Source organism: Merops nubicus, unplaced genomic scaffold, assembly GCF_000691845.1.
Source record: "Merops nubicus isolate BGI_N331 unplaced genomic scaffold, ASM69184v1 scaffold16956, whole genome shotgun sequence".
Classification (NCBI taxonomy): Eukaryota; Metazoa; Chordata; class Aves; order Coraciiformes; family Meropidae; genus Merops; species Merops nubicus.
In genome coordinates this window covers 27510-48633 of record NW_008613156.1, presented here as the reverse complement: position 1 = coordinate 48633, position 21124 = coordinate 27510, and the positions used below count along the sequence as shown (strand labels likewise).

General features: G+C 39.2%; 1 protein-coding gene across 1 annotated transcript in view; it reads left to right on the top strand.

The window, feature by feature from the left end:
• Positions 1 to 21124, top strand: part of RARS2 (arginyl-tRNA synthetase 2, mitochondrial) — a gene marked incomplete at its 5' end in the record, with an annotated part of 32085 nt that overhangs the window by 191 nt on the left and 10770 nt on the right. Inside the window, 10 exons of the mRNA XM_008941820.1 lie at positions 514 to 619; positions 2737 to 2820; positions 4984 to 5081; positions 6185 to 6240; positions 7719 to 7802; positions 11724 to 11800; positions 14385 to 14540; positions 16348 to 16454; positions 17061 to 17156; positions 19440 to 19500. Of these exons, the coding sequence (XP_008940068.1) occupies positions 514 to 619; positions 2737 to 2820; positions 4984 to 5081; positions 6185 to 6240; positions 7719 to 7802; positions 11724 to 11800; positions 14385 to 14540; positions 16348 to 16454; positions 17061 to 17156; positions 19440 to 19500 (925 nt within the window). The remainder of the gene's footprint in view (positions 1 to 513; positions 620 to 2736; positions 2821 to 4983; positions 5082 to 6184; positions 6241 to 7718; positions 7803 to 11723; positions 11801 to 14384; positions 14541 to 16347; positions 16455 to 17060; positions 17157 to 19439; positions 19501 to 21124) is intronic.

Below are 21124 nucleotides of genomic sequence, written 5' to 3'. Positions count from 1 at the left end.
AAAGAGTTATACAGAAGAAACAAACCTAAGGTAATATACCAATCCAATTATAAGAAAATATGTAAGTCTACTTAAATCACTGTATTTTTTCAGGCAAGCTCAAAACAAATGCAATTGCTTAAAAAGCTGTACAAATTTTAGGCAGTGCTTGAATGGCAAATGTTTCAGTGTTAATGACCTGCATGTGAAACTGCTTTGAACCAGTGTTCTGATTTTTTTTTTTTTTCAGTGTCCTTGATAGCTACAGTGATGTTAGCAAGTAAATTGCATTTATTAATGAACACAAGTTTTGGTTCTTCTGAAATGGTGTTCTCACCATATCTACTTTCTGGTTGTATAAGAGCAAAGATAATATTTGTCCTTCTATTGCAGTTGTATAAACATAGTGAACTTTCACATATCTAACTGGTTACGCTTGGCTGGTCATATGTAGAGTCAGCTTGGATCTGCCAAATCTGCCCATCATTTCAAGAGGTTCTTTTCTTCATTTTTTGTATGTTCTTTTTTTTCCAGGTGTGTTGCTGATTTCCAGCTTTCCGTTGCTTCTTTAACAGAAGACAGTTCAAGTAATTGCTTAGCACAAGACCTTAATCTTCAAGCTCAGAAGCTAGCTGAAAGGGTATGCTAATACACTAGTCATATATTTATGCAGTGACAAATTTACAGACTAGAGGTGTAACAGGCATCATAAGGTAAATAGTATTCTTTCTCTGAACATCTGTTTGGGCCAGAATAGTTTAATGACTGCACCTGGTGTAATTGTACATGGAATCTTCACAGCGAGTCGAAGAAGCAGTTTTAGTCAAGGTTCTTGTGAAATTATTGTTTTAAACTAGTTTGAGAGTAAATAGTATTTGTGAAGTTATAAAGATATCTAAAGGGTATGCCATGGTCTGTGCTGTTGTCCAAAGCTTGAAGACGAGATTGAGTGTGCAGTGGTCTGGAAAACCAAAGATTACAAAATCCAACACTAGAATGGCAGTGGATAGATTTAGTCTATGGGACAAACAGGCCAGAGTTTCAAATCCCTAAGTGTATGAGATTTAGGTTTCTTAGAAGAGGATTTCTCAAGTGTGTTAGTTTGGGAAATGATAGTAGCTGAGGTATTAAAACTAACTACAGCACAGAAGAGAAGCAGCATGCAATACAAGGTCTACAGAAGTGACACAAGCCTTGAAAGAATGTGAGGAAATAAAAATTTGGAGAAGTTGACATGCATAAGGTTGAATAGAAGTGGGGTCAAAAGGATTATGCTGAGGTTTGTGGAATCACCTGAGCTGAAAAAAGAAGTTATTTACAGTCTAAAAATATATTGGTGATGCCAGTGCAGAGGGGTATAAAACTAGGCAATTGTGGCAGAATTAGTCATAAAGAGCAGCTAGATGGAATAATGGAAGTGTGAACAATTCTTCACCTGCATCAGAAAGAGCACGCCTGAGAAGGAATCAGTTGGGTTGCTATATGATCTGGAGTTAAAAAGGACAAATAAAAACAGCTGTAATACTGGTGGGAAACTAAACTATTTCTCCATGGCATTCTTCACTGCTGAGATGTCAAGGAGATCCATATCTTGGACCCATTCTTGTAGCAGTTGAACGTTCTGACTCAGGTTAAAAAAGAACTGATGGTGCTCAGATGTACAGGCAAAAGTTCTGAAACAAGTTAAGGATGATCAGGAACCATAAAATAATTCTGGTTGAAAAGGACCTCAGAAACTTACCCATTCGATCTCCAGCTCAGCACAAGAAATATCTTTTCATGCAGTTTGCAACAACATTGATATTTGTTGTTAACTGAGCTCACGAGGATTAAAGAACTTCAGGGCTAACCGAGATTTCATCCCCTGATTGTTAATGTCTAGCATGGGGTAGAATTTCCTGTTTCATGATGATGAGTTCCAGTAGGAATGTAGAACTTACCCCTCTCTCAAAGATACTAACCAAGTGATAAAGTTATTGCCTCATCTTTTATATGCTTTCCATCCCATGTTTTTTTTGTTTGCCTTGTTTGTTTTTGTTTGTTTGTTTGTAGACAGTTTCTTGTCTATGAGTAACAGCTAGTTTAGTAAGAAGTTCTCAAACCTGGCAGGTTGAGATCCAAAGCTCTCAGCCTGTGAAGAGACCAAAATTTGTGTAAAGAGGAAATTGACATTAGGAATTGGATGCCCAGATATTCCTTACGGGTTCAGAATTGCCAAAGGATGTGCTTTATGGAAATTGTAAATTAAATTCTTAATAAATTGGCCTTTTAACATCTTTATTTTGTTTCACTGGATACTGCAGCAGAACTTTGGCATTAAATTCAGAAACTTCAAGAAACTGCAGTCCAGAACTTCTATCTCAGGTTTTCCTTAAGACATTGATCTTGATTTTATTTAAATGATATTTTTTTTAAGTGATGTCAGATCCTGTGTAAGTTGTCAAATATACTTCAGCTTTTGTGTGTACGAAAAGGTCAACTGCTGCTCCCAGTCAAAATAAAACACAGATTGTACACCTGCGTGGACTGAAGTAACACGTGACATTTCAGGCTGAGTTTCCTTCCAAGCTATCAAGCATGGATTAGAAATAATAAAATCATCTCTTTTCCAGCAGGATTGATTAAATGATCCATTCGCGATTGCTTCATAACAATAAATAACACAATGTTTCTAGTGGATTAAATTAATATTTATAGTAGACTGAATTACAGTTTTTCAGTTTCTTGAGGAGTTTCTGTATCATTTTGTTCTTTTAGCTAAAATGTGATGGTGTAGTGAGTGAAATCAGTGCTGGTCCAGGAACAGTGAACTTTACAATAAACAGGGAATTACTGGCAAAGGTGAGTGCTACATTTAAGGTGCACTAAGGTAAAAATAAATTCCTCAGTATCAAACTACAGAGTACTTGCTGTTGTCTTAGGTATTGTCTGTGTAAAACCATCTTTCCTAAGTTGTCCTTGAAGGTCCCTGTTGGTGATTTGTTAGGTAGGCCTAGGATTTGGAAAGAGGCTCAGAGAAGTTTAGCCTTATGAGGAGTTTTGTTCTTGCATGTAAAGATTCTTGTTTAAAGTAAAGAAAGATGATGAAAAGATACCTGAAATAAAAGTATTTGACAGCTGATCTATCACTACGTACTTAACGAGAAAAAAAAAAAAAAAAAAAAAAGGAAGATGTATTCCTCAAATGCCACTGAATGCCTGTCTGAAATGGAAAGCTTTGAATTGAAATTAAAATTGAATTTAAGAATACTTAGAACTGAAATTAAACCAGTAATTTAATGAAAGGAAAATACCACTCAGTCTGTAAGAGTAATAGTTGTACTCTGGATTATTTGCAAGAGCTTCATAAAGTTAAGTGGGTGATGGTGCTGCTAAGATTTGTGACTGAATGAAAGCCTGGACACACGGGGGTTCAATAGTTGGATTTCTTTGGCACTGAAGGAGTAGAGAGCAGGCTGGCTTTTGATGCCTATAAAAAGACCTAGCAGTTTTAGCAGAATATGAATGTATTATTCATTCTTCTTCCTGTTACAGGTTTAAGTGACTTAGTACTTCTAAGGAGGCTTAAATTCTTGCAGATCTCCTGGTTTTCTGCTTCCCTATTGAATATACATGCTCTCTTCCAATGGGGAAGGAAAAGAATATAAAGAATATTAGGCAGATGCTATTCCCAAAAGGGATTAATGAAGGAATACAGTGTACAGTGATGTAAAGTGCATGGAAAAAGGTAGAAAATTTTAATCTCTCTCATGTTCTAGGATGAACAACAAAACCAGTTTAAATCTATACTACCAAAATTAGAAGTAGTTAAGCCTCTTTTGTCTTGTGTTACTTAAACCACTGGTTGATATTTAAATATGCTGTTAGGGTTTTGAATGACCAAATGTTCCATGAGCTGTTCTTGCAGTCTTCCTGTAGTGAACTGATGGAGAGGATTCAGCAGTAGTTGATTTGGCTCTTAAATCAGCTTTAGTGACAACCATGAGGACTAACACTCCTGTACTTCTGTGTGAGGTTTCCTGAAGCAAAAGCAATGTGGTCCTGCACTATGCAGGTGACCTGCATGTATATGGTAATGCTCATGCAGTTGCTCATGGGATTTCTTATAGGCCCTCAGTCACAAGGAGGGTGTGAGAGGTCTCAAGTGTCCCAAAGAGTTGGACCTACATAGTTTGGCTGTCCTGTGCACAGTGGGTGTTGCCTTTGTTTTCACCTTCACAGAAAACTTGGCTATAGGACAGGACTCCTAGGAATTTCAGAGAAATGGCCAAACAGCTCAAAGTGTGCCTAGATAAGATATATTAATTGGACGAGGTCACTTTTGAGGAAGCCCAGAGATTAGTATGTAGTTTGTTGTAATTAATCAAAAAAAAGGAAAAACAAAAAGCACCTGTTGAGAATATTTGGCTGCACAGTGAGGTAAACAGTCAAGTTTACTGCTCATAAGCTCTTCTACTTATTCATCCAAATTTATGATCTAGTTCTACAAGGTACTCTTTTTGTTTTAAAATGTGTTACCTGAATTAAGAGAGGTGAGAGTCTTGGTTAGAACCCTGTTTTGCATGAAGTCTCTTGTTTTACATGAGGCCACTGCTCTACCCGCATTCTTGGACTTAGTCTCCTTTCCTGCCTAGCAGTTACCCCCAGGTAACTCTTTTGCCCTTTCATGTTATGTAGCTAAAAATGATAAAAACTCGACTTGCCACTTCCTTTTAAGTTTCCAGCAAAATCAGCCTTGGTTTTCACTAAAATCTCTGCCTATAATTTCCTTAATTTTTTAATTGATCAATTGCAGCTTTCAAAAGTTAATGGCATTTTCATCTGCATGTGATCTCTTGTTTGCTTGGCAGGCCAGCCACCTAGTTGCTAATGTAAATAAAAGCTGTGTGATCAAACTCTGATGTGATTGGTAAACAGATTTCCTGATCATGCTTTCTGTTGTTGAAAGATATTTTCCTTTTCTTTCTTTTTTTTTCCCCCCTTTCAATCTTCCTTGTGGTTTAGGCTGTGTTGCAGCAGGTGTTGAAAGATGGCTCAGAGTATGGAGTAAAAAGTGAACTTTTCTCTGCAGTACCTAGACAAAAGGCAGTGATTGAGTTCAGGTAAGTGCATGAGTCTGTTGAGGAAACTGCCTTGTCTGCTGGTGGTATTTTGCTGATGGATCTTTGCTGTAATGTACAATGTCTGTGAAGTTAAATTGTATTTACAGCATTATATTCACCTGTGTTTGATACCCTGATATATTTGCCAAGTAAAATGAAAGTTATATTTAGGGAATTGAGGCTTTTTCCCAGTGTATATTTCTGGTATTTCAAGAGTTCACACCTCACTGCCCTCCACTGAGAATAGTCTCATTTAATGCATAATAGCATTCCATTTTTAAGGTGTCATCTTTTATTTTGTTATCAGGAAACATTTCTGAAGTTTCAACCACTAACTCATTTCTTTTTTCACCTTAATACCTTCCTCCCTGACTGGCTGAAGCTGTAAGGCATTTATTTGTCTTGCTAAATCTCAATTGCTGGCCCCAGAATTTCTGCCCAGTGCAATTTTGTTTATGGTCACCTGCTTGTGGAATGCAAAGTGGCTGACTCAGATCTCTTTATGTATAAATATTTTTGTTCGCTGACATTCAGGCTTTCATAGTCATGGAGAGCAGGCACTTGGCTTCAATTTGGAGGGTGAATTTTCATAGCTGAACTTCCATTTTATTATCAGTAGCAAACAATTGTGGGTACAGATTTGGTTGGTTTTTTTGGGGGGGCGGAGCATTGTTGGTACAAGAAGATGTGATTTTAGTTCCTGATTCTTGTACACAAGGTCCACTGTCATGATATCAGATTTCTCTCTAATAAACACATGAAGAGAATGATCCATATGTCTAAAGCATATCAAAAGTGAGAAGGTAATATAAGTCCTGTACATACTAGCGTAGCTGGGTTGTTGGAGGTTCTTTGTTGTGGAGTTGTTCGTGGTTTCTTTCTCCTTGTAACACTGGCTGCTAACTGACATTCGAGGAAAAGCTGGTTGGATAGGAAAATTTGCTCTTTAGAACAGAAGCTAATCAGGGAAATTTAAAGGAAAATTGAAGATGGTGGGTTTATTTCAGTTCTTCTGCTATATGCATGAGTTGAACTCATTTGACTCAGTGATCTGGCAGCCTTAAGTGTATTGAATAAACATTACTTGTGAAAATTTGTTACAGCTCTCCTAATATTGCCAAAAAGTTTCACGTAGGACATTTGCGTTCCACAATAATAGGTAAGTATGCATCTAAGTGTCTCCTAAAAGGGCTTCTTTGTCTTCCTGCTTCACTTGACAGGGAAAAGCTGCTAAGCTTTCACTCTGCTAGTGGAGTGGCCCTGTCAGGCTCAACTTGCTCCTTATGCAGTGAAGAAAAGTGTGGTGCATTGCTGGCAGATTTATTAAGTCACACGTAGTATAATTTTATGACTGTGAACATTAAATGAAGTAGCTTAAAACTGTTCTACAAAGACACCTAGGGCAGTTTTCATTGAGGTGTTATGAGAGTCCTTTGAACTTTAAATTTCCAATTTGCACCGGACTGCAGAGCAGTCAGATAGTTATGTCTTGGTGGCTGCCTTGCAAAAGCTTGCTTTTATATATTAATTACTTTATGCTGGTATTACTAACACAACTGCTGCAATTTGTAATGGAGTAATTAATAAGTTTATTGTGCAGTACTCTGATGGCATATGGAAAAGATTATTCCTCCCTCCTTTCCCTCTTGCAATAAAAACTAATAGGTTATTAGCAGATGATCCTACAGCATCTGTGCGGCTAATAGTGTATTAGTTTTAAATTATATGTCATGTGCCATGTATAAATATTAATTACATTAAGTTAATAATTTTGATTCTTCATGGACTGAGAGTTGAGTGAAAATTTATATTTTGAGCTCTTTATGTTCAATTTTTCCTTTGCTGTAGAAAGAAAACACTTTCAAAACTAGTTCTGTAAATCAATGTTTGTCCAATAGTAAGAGAAGGAATTGACTACAGAGAACAGAATTGAAAGCAATTGAAAGCTATAATGTGGTGTCATGATAACAGAAGAAGAGAAAGTGTTCAGCATCCTTTTACATCAGTGTTGTAATTAAAGGTACCCTTGAAGCACAGGAGAATGCACAGGAAGAGCACAGAGGAAGGGATGTGGGTATTTCTTCTTTATAACTCTATGGTTGTAGCTAAGCTCAGGAGAAAGATGAAGGGGTTTTGTTGGAATGCCAGAACCAAGGCATGCTCTTGTGTTTAGGGTAAGCTGAGAGCATATCACACACTCAGAGTGTAAGTGCAGAGCTCGGTACTGCTCCAGCAGTGTATAGTCAGGACTTGATGTTCTCTGTGTAACATCACGGTTAACAGCAGTTGGTGAACTCTGAGTATGTGCTTAACCTCCTGGTGTGAGGTTGCCCAGCTGTGATGGGAATTCTGCACACTGCCACCTATTTATGAGAATATGAGAAGACTTTAAAAAGTGTTTTTCATGTTCATGAACATGCACATTTATTTTTTTCTCACTGATGTATGAAACATTTTGTGGCTCCTTTCAAATGCATGGCTTTTCTTGCGAAGTATTTTAGTAAATTCTGTGAAGTAGTTAATCTGATTTCTTTTTTTCTTCATTTTGAACCCAGATCATACGAAACCGGAAAACAGTTTTGTTGGGCTGAGAGACTACCTACCTCTGAATAACACTGATTTTGTTTCCTTTACCAGGCAATTTTATAGCAAATCTCAAAAAGGCACTGGGACATGAAGTAGTAAGAATAAATTACCTTGGTGACTGGGGCATGCAGTTTGGTACGTTTTAGTATTTGTTTCTCTTGTTCCCTTTTCTACTGTATGATATAGTCTAGGTTTCCAGCTTCAATTTTTGCAGTCCTGTTGGATTCACTCTGGGTTGATAAAGAGTAATACTGTGTTTCCATGCATGTAATGTGTAGTTAGTCTTAAAATATGAACAAAACAATCCAAACTAATTCATCAGCAGTATGACCTATAATACTGTACAAGAAATAACAAGAGGAAGTTTACCTGACAGTCTCTCTGTCCCTCAGTAGCTCCTATCTCAGATTACATGTGTGTAATAGGGGGTTTATTTTTAAAGGGCAGTATAAATATTTTCTAAGTGTGCTGGTTCTACTGTTGGAGCTCTCATAGCTGAGCAGACTTCTGTTGCTGCCTCCAGCCAAAATGCATACATATTACCGTAGCTCTTGCATGTCTGCTGTGATCCTGTCTTCCTCATGCAGATTTTGCATGTGGAAGAGTAAGATTGCTAACTTACCTGTGCCACACCTGCACACACAATAGAATAATTGTAACAAAATATATATTTGCTACTTGGTTGTCTTTGCATATATTGTGGTGTTCTCTTTATCTGTTTTTTTGTTCTCTCTGGGAACTCGTTGATTATTCATAGAGGGTAATTAATTTCCACAGCAACAGCATTTTGCCAGGTTGAAGCCCAGAGAGTTTGTAGCTTTAAAGGTGTCCCAACACTTCCCCCAAAATACTGTTTCCCTTTAAAATGTAGCAGAAGAGAGGTGTGTAGATGGAGAACGTGCAAGTGAATAGGCCCTAAAAGATTGTCAGTCTTGCATGCTTGCTCAGTGCACCCCACAGAGCTTCCTGGTTCAGGGCAGACCTCCTGACTCTCCCTGGAGCTGGGCCCCGGTCTGTTTAGGCCTTTGCAAACGCGGGTCGATCGGGTGAGAGTTGCCATGTGGGCACCTTTTCCTCCCTGCTTAACTGGCTGGTCTGGCTGTTTCCCATGCCAACTGTGGGCAACCTCGGTTCACTGTTTGTACCACCTGTTGTGGGCCGGGTCATGTCGTTTGTGGGATCGTTGGGGGTGGCGTCGATCATGTATGAGCTTGTTGACCTGTTTGTACCCCCGGCGGTCATTCCTATAGTAACATTTCTGTCTACAATACAGTCTGTGTATTGGTTCATCTCCCTGCTGGTGCTATCATTTTTGTTGGGCCTGGTCATTGGCAGAACACACATACACACTCCTGCCTCTTCTGAAAGGTCCATCAGATGAGTGAGGACTGAAAAATCCTCTTGTGCAGCCCACCATGGCTTGCTATTTATTCCCTGACCAGAGATCATTTATGTCCAATTACTGGATCTGTAAATACCTCTCCTGGGGTATTTATCCAATATCAGTTGACCCATCCGTAGGATTCATGACTTTGTTGATTTCTGTTGTTAATCTTGCATTTTAAATTGATCCCTATTCTCCTTTTCTTTTCTAATTTCCCCCCAAAAGCTGTTTTTCACATATTTTTAGGCATTCAAAAAAAAAGGCAGCCATACCCACTTCCTTGTTCTTGAAAGCTGGTACACCTGTGGAAGCTGTAAAACTCCCTTAACCTTTACAGTATGTTCTGAAAAACAGTGTCCATATTATTAATTTTTAAATGGCAAACACAAAGCATGATGCCTGCTAAGCAGTCACTTTTGCTCCTTCCAGCCCTTTTGCAGCTCCCTCCAATTTTTTTTTGGTATCACTGTTTATGGGAACATCAATGAATCAATTTTATTAATAGAGCTGGGTTAAAAACTTAATGTAAATACCCTACATCTACTCTATTTATGTATTCAGATTCAGCAGTGTCGATAACGTAACTAAAATATTTTCAGTTCTACCTATTTTCATTTGAGAGTAAATTCTTGGATTTTAGAATGTTGTGTAAAACATTCTTATGACCGTGAGAGCAGCTAATAGAGTACTTTTGCCTTTGCAGCTCATCTTTCTTGATCCTGTTTCTGACAGCAGTTCAAACAGCAATATATAGTGGAGCTTTGTTTCACTTAGGATTTGTATCATAAGAATTTAACACAGAATGAATTCACCTAAAATTCAGTAAATGTCATCATTTCATAATTCATTCAGTTTTGCCCCTTAGACACAATTTTGTTACTAGGCTATTGTATAATGAATGTGGCAATGACAGTTAAGCAATGAATTGCAGTGTGGTTAAAGGGCTTCTCAACTGACCTCATTCACTCTGTTTTTGAAGATACTGAACTGTACTCCTGAGTCTGAAAATCAGGAATTTTATGCATTTTAATAAAAAATTTCCTGAAGGTATAAAGATATACAATGCCTGTATTTACATGTGCACTTGTTGCCCAGCACACAGCTGTTAGAATCATGCTTTTGACCTAGTAGTTCCAACTGTTTCTTTGAAAATGGGTGCTCCCCTCTTTCTTTGGGCTGGCTAAGCTCAAATATATGACAGTTTTTTTTACAAACGATATAGTCATGCTTCACAAATTTGTAGCACAGGAGTATTACTGCAGTGGTCCTTTCCCAGAAGCAGTGCTATAATTAATGGTCATCAGCATTTCTATTACAACTGCTATTGTGAGAGACTTTAAAACATGGTAATTGAAAATGTGTTTTTTTGAGACATGGCAAAGAAGTCCTCGACCATTAAGACAGTTTTGGGGCAGGTTTCTTAAGGCGCCAAAGCTCATGCAGGCACACTGTCCCTCCGTCTGTCTTCCTGTCACTCTGTTCCTAATAAATTTTGAACCCATTGGCCAACTTTTACCAGACCTGACAAAGAAAAATGCTTCCAAGAGAACAAATTTCTTTTGGTATTGTGACAGCTGGCAGCCAAATACAATGTAGTGCCCTCTGGGACAGAAAGCTCAGTTCTGTGTTTAGCCTGCCAGCTAACCAGTCAGCAGATCCAAGTCAGACTCAGTCCCAACACATGCTGCATCTTGCCAGTAATTGGTGAGTATAACAATGGCTGGGGATAGTTTGGTAAAGACAGAAATGTGTGGCAGGATGTGTTTGGGTTGAACAAAAAATGGCAGTCATGCTGGGGGTTGGAGTTTGAAACCAGCACTGAAAATTGGAATGTGTAGGTACACTAATGTCTGAGAGACATCACTAGGAAATCAAGCTCTGATTGCTTGTAGAACAAGCTGCCTTTGAAGAAACTCATTTGCAATGGAATTAGACGTATCTTATTTCCTAAACCCAGACTTGTTTTTCTTACCTAAATCTGCCGTGGCTTCTACCACAGTCAGTGTTTCCACGAGGGAAGTTTATGATTATAATGTTAATCTTAAAATGCAGGGTTAAGATTAAGATTATGAATGAGTTAATGGGCTTTCTTGATTTAGACAAAAAGATTGGGATTTGGATCTTCTCCTTTCAGAGGGCTTTCAGAAAGTGCTGAAGTCAAACTGAGTATGTGAAGAAAAGCTGTATATTCTCAGCATGCAGCAAAAAGTTCCCTTGAAAATATTGCATGAGGAGTATGGGGAATACCATATTGTGTCCCAGTTTCTATTATCCTTGAAATTACAGTTCTGTTAAGGGAGAACAGAAGAAGTTTGGAGTGTGTTCTGTTGCTGGGCAGTTTCCACAGCATGGGCTCGCATTTATAGCTGGTCGCTGTGTAAAAGACAATTGCCTCTACAAGTCCAGCAACTGAAATTCCATTTATGAGGAAATGAAAATTCAATGCAGTATTTCTTACTAGTTTCTAGTTATTGGAGTTTTGGGGTTTTTTTTCATGCAGTGGAATAATAGGTTATACTTTTGATATTTTTTTGTAGCATGCACCATTATATTGTTTAAAAATGTAAGGCGTTTCATTTATTACATTCAATGTTAAGACTAGACTTGGTTATGAAAACAACTTAAAAGTATATACTCTGGGATGATGTCTAACTCTGTATTTGTTCTTCAAGGCTTATTGGGTGTTGGTTTCCAGTCCTTTGGTGACAAAGAAAAGCTGAAATCCAGTCCATTACAACATCTTTTTGAAGTAAGTTTGGAGAAGACTAGCTAAGGCCTTTGGAGGACAGTCCATTAAACTTAGCTGTCAATTTTATACAGAATGATGTCTTCAGAGTCATGATGAGACTCTTGTTGGATTTAAATGACCTTGCTTGAAGGACCAGTGCCAGCCTGGGCCACGGCAGCAGTGACAGATTTCATTAGGCTGAAAAATACACCCCGTAAGGGAGGTAGTCATACGGATACTTGGGTTGCATTGATTGCTGCTACCACCACGCCTGGCTTGGCTGATATCAACTACTTTAACTGGGCATAGGTGAGCCAGTGAGCGCACTGTGGTAATGGCAGTGGCAATGGTGTCTCACACCTAGTGCTGTGGGGTGTTGGTTACCAAAGCTGTGAAAAGAAGTGGCGCGTATGGTGTAAAAATCCTCTTGTTGCTATTATTTTTTAGAAGTAATGTTGCTTTTAAATTGCTTGAAACATGAATCACTGTGGTTGGGGAAAAGGATCTTTGAAGTGTTTTCTATCTCATGTGGAGGCCTAGCACATATAGGTAACGAGGAGTGATCATCACTTCCCAGGATACTGTTCTGGCTCTGCAGAATGCTCTTCTTGCTTCTAAGAGTGTGAAAGGGCAGGGAGCATTAGAACATGCAGTCTCTGCTGAGAGGCATTCAGGACCTGCCTTTTAGCAGCAGGGAAAGTTGTTTCATTGCAGGAGGTTGCCCCCTTGGCCCACAATGCCCACCAGCATGGGGCAAGTGCTGCAGGTTGCATTTCTGTGTCAGGGACACACTTGTTCCCTCATCCCTGAGGCCTGCTCAATAAAATTGATAGCTTCTCAATGTAGAGGTGTTTAGACATGTAGGACTGATTTAAAGAGATGGCAAGAAGGAGTTGTTTTCTTGTGGTTGCACATCGAGGCATATTATTTAATTTTTATTTATAATTTCAGTTCGTCCTTAGGATTTCAATTTCAAATACTTGAATTTTACACTAAAGCTTTAAAATACCATTATTGCAGTAGCATGTGGGCTTTATGGCCTTAAAAATATTCCCTTCAAGTGCAGAGAACAGTATTCAGTCAAGCTGCAAAAGGTCCTAAAACAGTAGTTGAGACCAAATTAGTTTCTTAAATATTCCCAGTTTTTAACTGCTTGTTCAGCTGTATTCCTGGTTTATATAAATAAACAGAGACATGTTTTTCTACTGCTGCATGAAATTAATCTTTTCTATAGTTCATTTAAAAAGAAAATCTCCATAGCAGAGTTTTTATACGAATAAACGTATAGACAAATGTACCTTTCCTAACGTCTTTGCACCTTCCGTTCTGGTCAAGAGTCAGATGCAAATATGCCTTTTGCATTATTTTTGTTTTTTAACACAAAAGATTTCAGGGAAAGTGAAGGAGATGTAGAATATGTGGAGCTACTGATGGGGGAGGGGTAGCATTGTTCTTGGAAAGGGCTGAATTCTCCCTCTACTTTAAATTTCTTTTTCAAGGCAGAACTACATAAACATTAATCTTCGAGGCCTGTCAGCAGTACTGCCTGTTAAAATCTCTAAAAATTTGGGGGCATAAAAGGAAGGGGAAAAGTTCAAGAGTTTTGTTGTGCAAGCTTTCTTGTTTTTTTTAATAGGCAGAACTGATTGAAGCAAGGTATTGTTGGCAGACTCATTGTCTGGACATTGCAGCAGTAAAGTTATTATAATTACTTTTTATCAAGATTGCAATTATTTGTGGATCAAAACTCTTACAAAGACATAAAAGTTAAATAGTATTGAACTATTTGTGTCTCAATCCATAGTGTAACCACTAGTTAGTTCAAATATTTTTACATAATATTTTAGCTCTTCAAAAGCTCTTGGCTGGGCTTTCAAGATGGTACGTGTGGAAAGCAAGGAATCATCTGGGCAAATGTTTGGCCTTTAGATAAAAAGGAATATGAAAATGAACAGGAGAGCTGCACAGAGTTAAAGCTGGCTAATACAAGGTTTGTGTAATGCTTTTAGCAAACTGAAGGTGCATATATGTTTGTCGAGTCATGTGTTGACTTTCATATGCTTGACTTTAGCCACAAGGAGACAGCATATATTAATATGGGTGCAGAATACTAAATTAAGTGTTTTGGGATTAGAACTGGGTTGTTTTGGGGTTTTTTGTCTAGTAAAATACCAAGTGTCTGTAAGATTGTGCTGCTTCAACTGTCATTTGATTTTTAGGCAGTGAAATCATTGGAAGTATTAATTTCGTGGTGTTCTGAAGAAAAGTCTCTGGTTTAAAAGTGCCATGATTCCTCTTTTGTGCATAAATTAGTTCTTCCAACAACTGCTGTTGCAGCTGTTTGAAGTTATGAGGAGGATGGTAGCAACAGCAATAAGGAATTACTATATTAGTCATGTTTCGAGATAAGCTTCACATTTTCCTGTTGGAGTTTGTGCTACTCATTTAGCCTTTAAATAGGAAATGGGTTGCTTTAACATGTCTTCAGAATTTTCATGTTACAAATGTCATCTTTAAATGTATTTGTATTGTTCTTGTAGAAGTTTATTTTTACTGGAGAGGAGGACTATTCTTCTTCAACATTGACAGTGCTGTTATATTTTAGGTGTATGTGCAGATTAACAAAGCTGCAGAAGATGAAAACACAAAAAAGATGGCTAAGGATTTCTTTAGAAAACTGGAGGAACATGATGAGCAGACATTGTCACTTTGGAAACAATTTAGAGACTTCAGTATAGAGGAATACGTCCGAATTTATAAGGTACAAATCATGCACTGCTTTTTCTCTGTTGTTGGTAAAATGGCCTCTAATTGACAGCGCAGAGCACTTCTCATCCAGGAGACTGCCAAGCAGCAAACTGCCCGGGGAATGGAGGCTGCTGTGTTGCTCTCAATTCATTGCCTTTCCAGTAAACTTCACAGTGTTGTGGGGAAGCTGTTTTTCAGTATGTCAGGTTATGCCCCATTTTGTTTGCAAAAAGCGTAGTAGTTGATTTAACATCCAAGCAGACTGTCACTTCTGGTGCTGACACCCTAGATACATTTTTTTCAGTGGGGTCCATGTAATTTGCCCTTAGATTAATTCTACCTTCCCAGAAGCCCTGAAGCTAGGAGCATGGTGTTAAGCAATGAAACAAATCAGTGTTAGATAAATATTGTGCACTTTTGCTTTATCTTTGAAGTCAGCAACAACCTGATAAATTTAACTGTTTCTATGTAATAAATGTTATTAGGAGATACTGTGTATGTTGTATATTAAATTGAGTTTAAGCAATTACAGCAGCAGGAGTAAGTTACCTGCAGGTTGAGTTGAGCTAAAATGCAGCCATCTGTTGCATGCTGTAATCTCAAGAATGGAGCTGGTGTTCACTGTTCCATGGGAGATATTTGTGCCACTGACCACAAAATTAATCTTAAGAATTTGGGAAATGGGAGTAATGTACATGTTCTGGCATTGAATCCAGTCTCTTGGTACTAATACTCTGTAATCCTACTCGAGAACCAGCCGAGTCCATCTGAAAACCAGATAGTGTTTTTCTTTCTTCCAAAGTAATTCTGGAATGGGTGCCCAGTTTTGATTGGTCTAGACATTTTTTTCTAACTTGCAGCTCCAAAGAATTTGTGATTCATTTTATACCACTTTCTTCTCCTAGTATGGTTCTGTAAAACTGTGCTTTTCCATATCCTTCTTGATGTTTTCTGTAGAAACTGGTCATGTCTTCTTTCATCCTTGATTGCAAAGTTAAAAGACAAGTGGCCTGCCGCTTCCTCAGTAATCCAGATAACCTGGCTGTGCTTTTATTTCTTCCCTGAAACATATCACCAGATTCATGGCAAGTCCTCTTTAAGTTAAGATCTCCTAAGTGAGACACAGCCTTGGTAATTATAGTGGAAAGCTGACCCTTTAGGGTAAGGGCTTATTGGGCTGTGTACGCAGCTGCATCCTGGTGGTTGCTCATCATCGATCCCATGATGACTGGTACAGCTGGATCTTTCTCTCCCAATTCCATTGAAACTAATAAATATTGAGCTGAGGGACTGACAGCTTTGTTGCCTTCAGTTAAAACCCTTGTCTTTTGTCCTCTTACATTTCACACAGTTTGACAGTTAAGGTCACCCTGGCTCTCCTAGGTGTACCTTCAGTGCACAGTGATTTCTGTATGCTCAGCAAAAGCTCCTGCTTTTTCTAATTTCTTTCAGCATCCATTTAAAATAGGATTTGTTTCATCTCCAAGTAACTTCTCTGCCATCCACTGCTTTTGCCTCCAGCACCAGAATTTAAGATAACTGCTTCAGAATTTTTGTACTAATTGATGCATGCAGTTTATGCCTAATTTCTCATGAACATTATGTTCAACACAGGGTGATTAATTCTAATGCAGAAATCAATTAAATCAAAATCCAAACAACCTTTCCTTTTAACAATGAAGTGACATTTCCTGGGAAAAATTAATCTTTGCACTCTGTCTGACCTGTGACACAGACCTATCATCTGACTTCATTTGAAGAAGCAATTAGCCTCAGTCTTAACAATGTTACCCTTCTTTGATGTTCTTGGAACTTTTCAGCGTCTAGGAGTGCACTTTGATGAATATTCTGGAGAATCATTTTACCAGGAGAAGTCCCAGGAAGTTTTAAAGATATTGGAGGATAAAGGACTCCTTCAGAAAACAACGTATGAACTCGTTATTCAGTCTGTTCATGTAGTTTACTTAACATCTCAGTTGCATTTCAAATGAGATACGACAAGTGACGTTTGTGTGTACTCTAAGGGATAGAGTTTTCTTTAGATGGTTTTGGTAGCTGTTCTAATAGAAGACCAAAAGGATTTGTGCAGTCACAACTAAAAATTAAGTTTGCCTTTTCTGTGGCTAGCACAGAAACCTGGCCTTGGCAAATCAGGTACAATGACCCATGTTCCACTCTTAATGTCCTAAAAGGCTGTTAATTAGTTTGGTAGCTGCATGTGCCTTTTAACAAGCAGAGTTAGATGAGAGCCTTTCCTTGATGAAGGAGATGCCTGGCTGAACTGGGATAAAAACTGTAGTCATGGAATGCACCAGAATGTGGGCAGGCAGATCCCTGCCATAAACAATAGTGACCACAAACTTAGAGGAACAGTCTTCTGAAAGACTTAAAGGAGGCAGTCATTCAAAGAAAAGAATGAGATTGTCTGGAGTGAGGGGTGTTGCGTTGCAAGAGGCCTTTGTTTTGGTTTTGAACTTACCTGTATATTTGATCCTAGCTTGCAGTTACTTCAGTGTTTTCTCTCAACTTCTAGAAAAGGGACAGGAATTGTGGATCTTTCAGAAAAGAAAGACTTCTCATCATTTTCCACCGTCATGCGTAGTGATGGGACGTCTCTTTATATAACAAGGCAAGTAAGCCCATCTGTGTTTATTACCCTTTATTTTGCCAGTAAACTTTTGTACATGAGTACATTTGTACCTGATAGCACAGATTTTGAAACTTTGTATTTCTGGGATGCAACACATTGACTAATGAGGAATCATAACCAGAACTGGCAATGTAACTACAATAGGATGAAGCTAGCTCAGGAAAAACAGCTGCTTTTAAATACTTTGCTTCCCCTTAAGCAGTCTCTTTGTAAATTTCCTCTTTCCATACCAGCTACTGAATTTGAAAACAAAACTGGGGTCTCTCCATCTAATAAACACTTGCCAAATAATGGTTTCAGAAAGACCTTTTCTTAAAATATTTATTGACAGTGTGATGCAGAAAAAAGGGCTTGTTCAGCCACACCTTTATTGACTCACTGGACCACCAGCACTGTAACATCCATTCTGTCAGTGTTTTCTTACTTTCTCATCAGTATCCTAAAATTCCTCTTGGGTATTTTAATATGGAAGCCTTAGCAGTTTCTTTGTGTCAGAAATGTAAATAAATTTGCTATCTCACCCCCAGGGTAAACTGTGTACAGCTTTTCAGGACAAGGGTATTAGAGAGGTGCTGCAGTCAATCCTGCACGTCAGGGAGCTGCTGAGTCCTGTAGCTGGGTGGAGGCAAGGCTGCCACAGGTCCAACCACTAGTGAGTCTGGGCACCTCTTCCTAGTAGGCACACACACACACATATATGTATGCACAGCCAACCAAACAGGGCAACACAGACAAAACCCCATGGCACTCAAGGCAGCAGGAGTGGCCTCATTTTGTTCTCCTCTGGCTGATTCAGATGAAGATCTGTTAGTGTGAAGAGATACATGTTATATGGTTTCTACATAAGTAACAGACAGATGTATTGCTTGTGCAGAGTATGTATGCACAATGTGTATCTCTCTAGTGGATGACCTTCAGTGCTCAATCTGCCCATTATCTGGCCCCTGAACCCCCAGATCTCCTGAACTGCTGGTACCTGGGCATGCAAGCCCCCAAGGACCATAGCCCCGCTCCAGTTGCTGGTACAGACACAGTGGATCCCTCTGGTAACTGAGCTTAGACATGTGGTTCACCCAGCAGCTGGTGCTGGGCCCTCACTCTCCCCTGTTGCCTCCTACACAGAGACACACATGTACATAGGCAGGCCTCTCGGTCAGCCCCCAAGCTCCATGGTCTCTCTGGCCTGGACCCTCTGGTACCAACAGTACATACTCCTCTGGGTGTCTCATCTTTGAAGGCACAAGCTTACCTGGCTTCCCAGGCACTTCACCTCCTTGCTGGCTAGCTCAGCTTCATATAATTTGTCAGTCGTGTGGATGTCTGTGCCCTCACTCCAGCTGTTGGCAGCAGAGACACCTTGGCCCCTGTGACCCATGGTCAGACTCCAGTTGCTATCACTTAGTTTCACTTGCCTCCAGTCCCTTCAGTTCCTGGCACCACAGATGTATGGCCTGTATGAGCTGTAGTCCCCAGCCAGTTACTGATACTTAGACCTCCAAACAGACATGCACACAGAAGAGAGACCCCCTCACACAGGAAAGGTTTGAGATGGAGTTTAACGAGAAGAAATCAGGTGGGTGCAGGGCACAACCAGACGAATATATGAACCAGCAATTGGTTTACAAGCCACCTGCCTTTTTTATTGTCTTCTCCCTCTCTTTTCCCATCTTTGGTTCCTCCCATAAGCATCTCATAATAAATCTGGTGCAGTTGCAGAATGCTTTTCCCTTGCATCCCGTGTGTCATATGTCCCTTAGGCAGTAACCTCTCTCAGTCAGAAGGCAGTCTGGAGAGCTACTCTTTGGACCCCTGAGGTGGGTTTCAGACTAGGACAGGGTTCTGATGGTTCTCCTGTGACAGCTCTGGGAGGGACTCGAGCAAGTTGTTTCTCTGTACTACTTTGTGTGTGTGAAGATGAGTTTTTTACCATATAACCTTAATGCCAAGCACTGGGCTAGTTTTCCAGGAAAAGGTTGTTTCTCTCAAATCTCAGTTAGTGATTGTCCCAGTAGGCAGACAGAGACCAGGCTTAGTCTGCATATAAGAACTGTTTCCTTAGTAATTTTCATAGCTAGTGGCTTAAAAAAACATTTCAAACACATTGTGAACAAAGTATACATGTGCTTTTTTTTGTGCAAAGTATACATGGATCCGTCAGTCCTCTCCCCTCCGTGAGAGTATTTTCCTCAGAGCCTCAAAGGCAAGTGATGATGTATGTTTGAGCAAAAAAAAGGTCAAACAGGTTCTCATTATCTCTTTCAGAGATCTTGCTGCTGCTATAGACCGAATGAATAAGCATAGCTGTGATACTATGATTTACGTGGTAAGTCTAGATTCACCAAACACTTTTGAGCCTGACTCTCTCCAGTAATCCACACAGCATCCCAAAACCTGATGCTTCATTTCCAAGTGGCCAGCTGAAATCTGAAATTCAGCTTGTATTTCCTGATAGATATTCTTATTTTGGCCTCTCCTTTCATGTTCCATGGGAGTTCAAAGGATTATTAAAGAAAGCTATTAGATTATTATTAGATTATTTTCTGTTAATGTTTTTAAATATTCTTCCCTGTGCTATTTCTGTATACCTTGGTCAAGACAAGTAATTACAAACTTAAGTTGGCTTTTAGTTTAGGTTAGTTTTAGCTGAAAATTCTGCTTGGTGAGCAGTCAGAAAGAAGCAATTAAGTTCAGAAGGACTGGAGTCTTCTGTCAATGAGTATTGTCATGATTTGTGACAATATCTACTCACAAAAGACTGCAGTCTGTCAGACAGGCTTTTAAATGCTGTGATCATGGTCCAGGTCGTGAGAGATACTATTGTGTACACAAAAGCAGTTTCTGTCATGGAATGTACAATTTCTTGTGAAATCGTAGAATATAGACATAAATTCAGATCTAGAGAGTAGCAGAGGGAACAGTGAGGCAGCATGAGTCAGTAGAGTCAGCTGGCCTTGATCTGAACTTGACAAAGTTTGTTGTGAGATCTTTTAGCGAGAGATATTTGGTGTTGTTACGGGCACAGAGAGCTTCTCTCCCATGTAAGGTGAATGGAGAAGAGCTTGGAAGGCCTTGTCTGAAATGCTGACCACCACTATCCATTTGTCAGCCTTGCTTGTGGATCAGCACAGGGAGGTGGAGCAGGTTATGAGGAACTGTGGGAGAGGAGGCAGGTGCTTGAGGCTTGATACAGTGGTGGAGTTGAGAAAAAACATGGCTTAGCACTTCACTCACTGCTCAATCCCTGTCTTGGGACACCAAACAAATAAGGAAATTGTGGTTATTTGTTAATCACTGACGTGGTTTTTAAGGAGGGATAAAAGGAATCTTTGAGTGATGCAGTTGAAGCAGTAGGAAAATTAACTTCATAGTAACAGCTGTAGCTAGAAACAAATACAAAGGTCATTGCTAGGCATGAACTGCTATCAGAAACTGCTTTAAGTCATAGGAGGGAGCAGTTGGAAGAGAGCACATCATTAATATGAACATGTGATCATTTATTCTTTTTTTTTTAATTATGCACCTGATTTATGATGTAAAACTGCAGAAAACATGCTGGAGACAATAGAAACTAGTGGGTTCTGGAGACAGATATCTTCAAGAGGTTTTAGTTTTCTAAGCCAAAGGGACATTAAGGTTTTGTGATGTAAAACATGGGAATATAACAAGAGCTGCAAGGTTCTGAAGTGAAAATGGAGGCTTTTGGTTTGATGGGCAGCTCACAGACTATGTGAAACTAAAGAACATCAAGCTTTCATTTCACTTCATGGCTTTGCCTTCATGACCTAGGAATAATAATTTTTGAAAAGGTAGATTATTTTTCAAACAAGGTGCAAAATCCCATTGCCGCTCATTCTACCTGTTGGATTTTTCAAGTCTTGCCTGTCTTTATAGGTCTTAATTCTGTTTGCAGTGACCTATTGGCACAGTATCTGTGGGGGTGGGGGGGT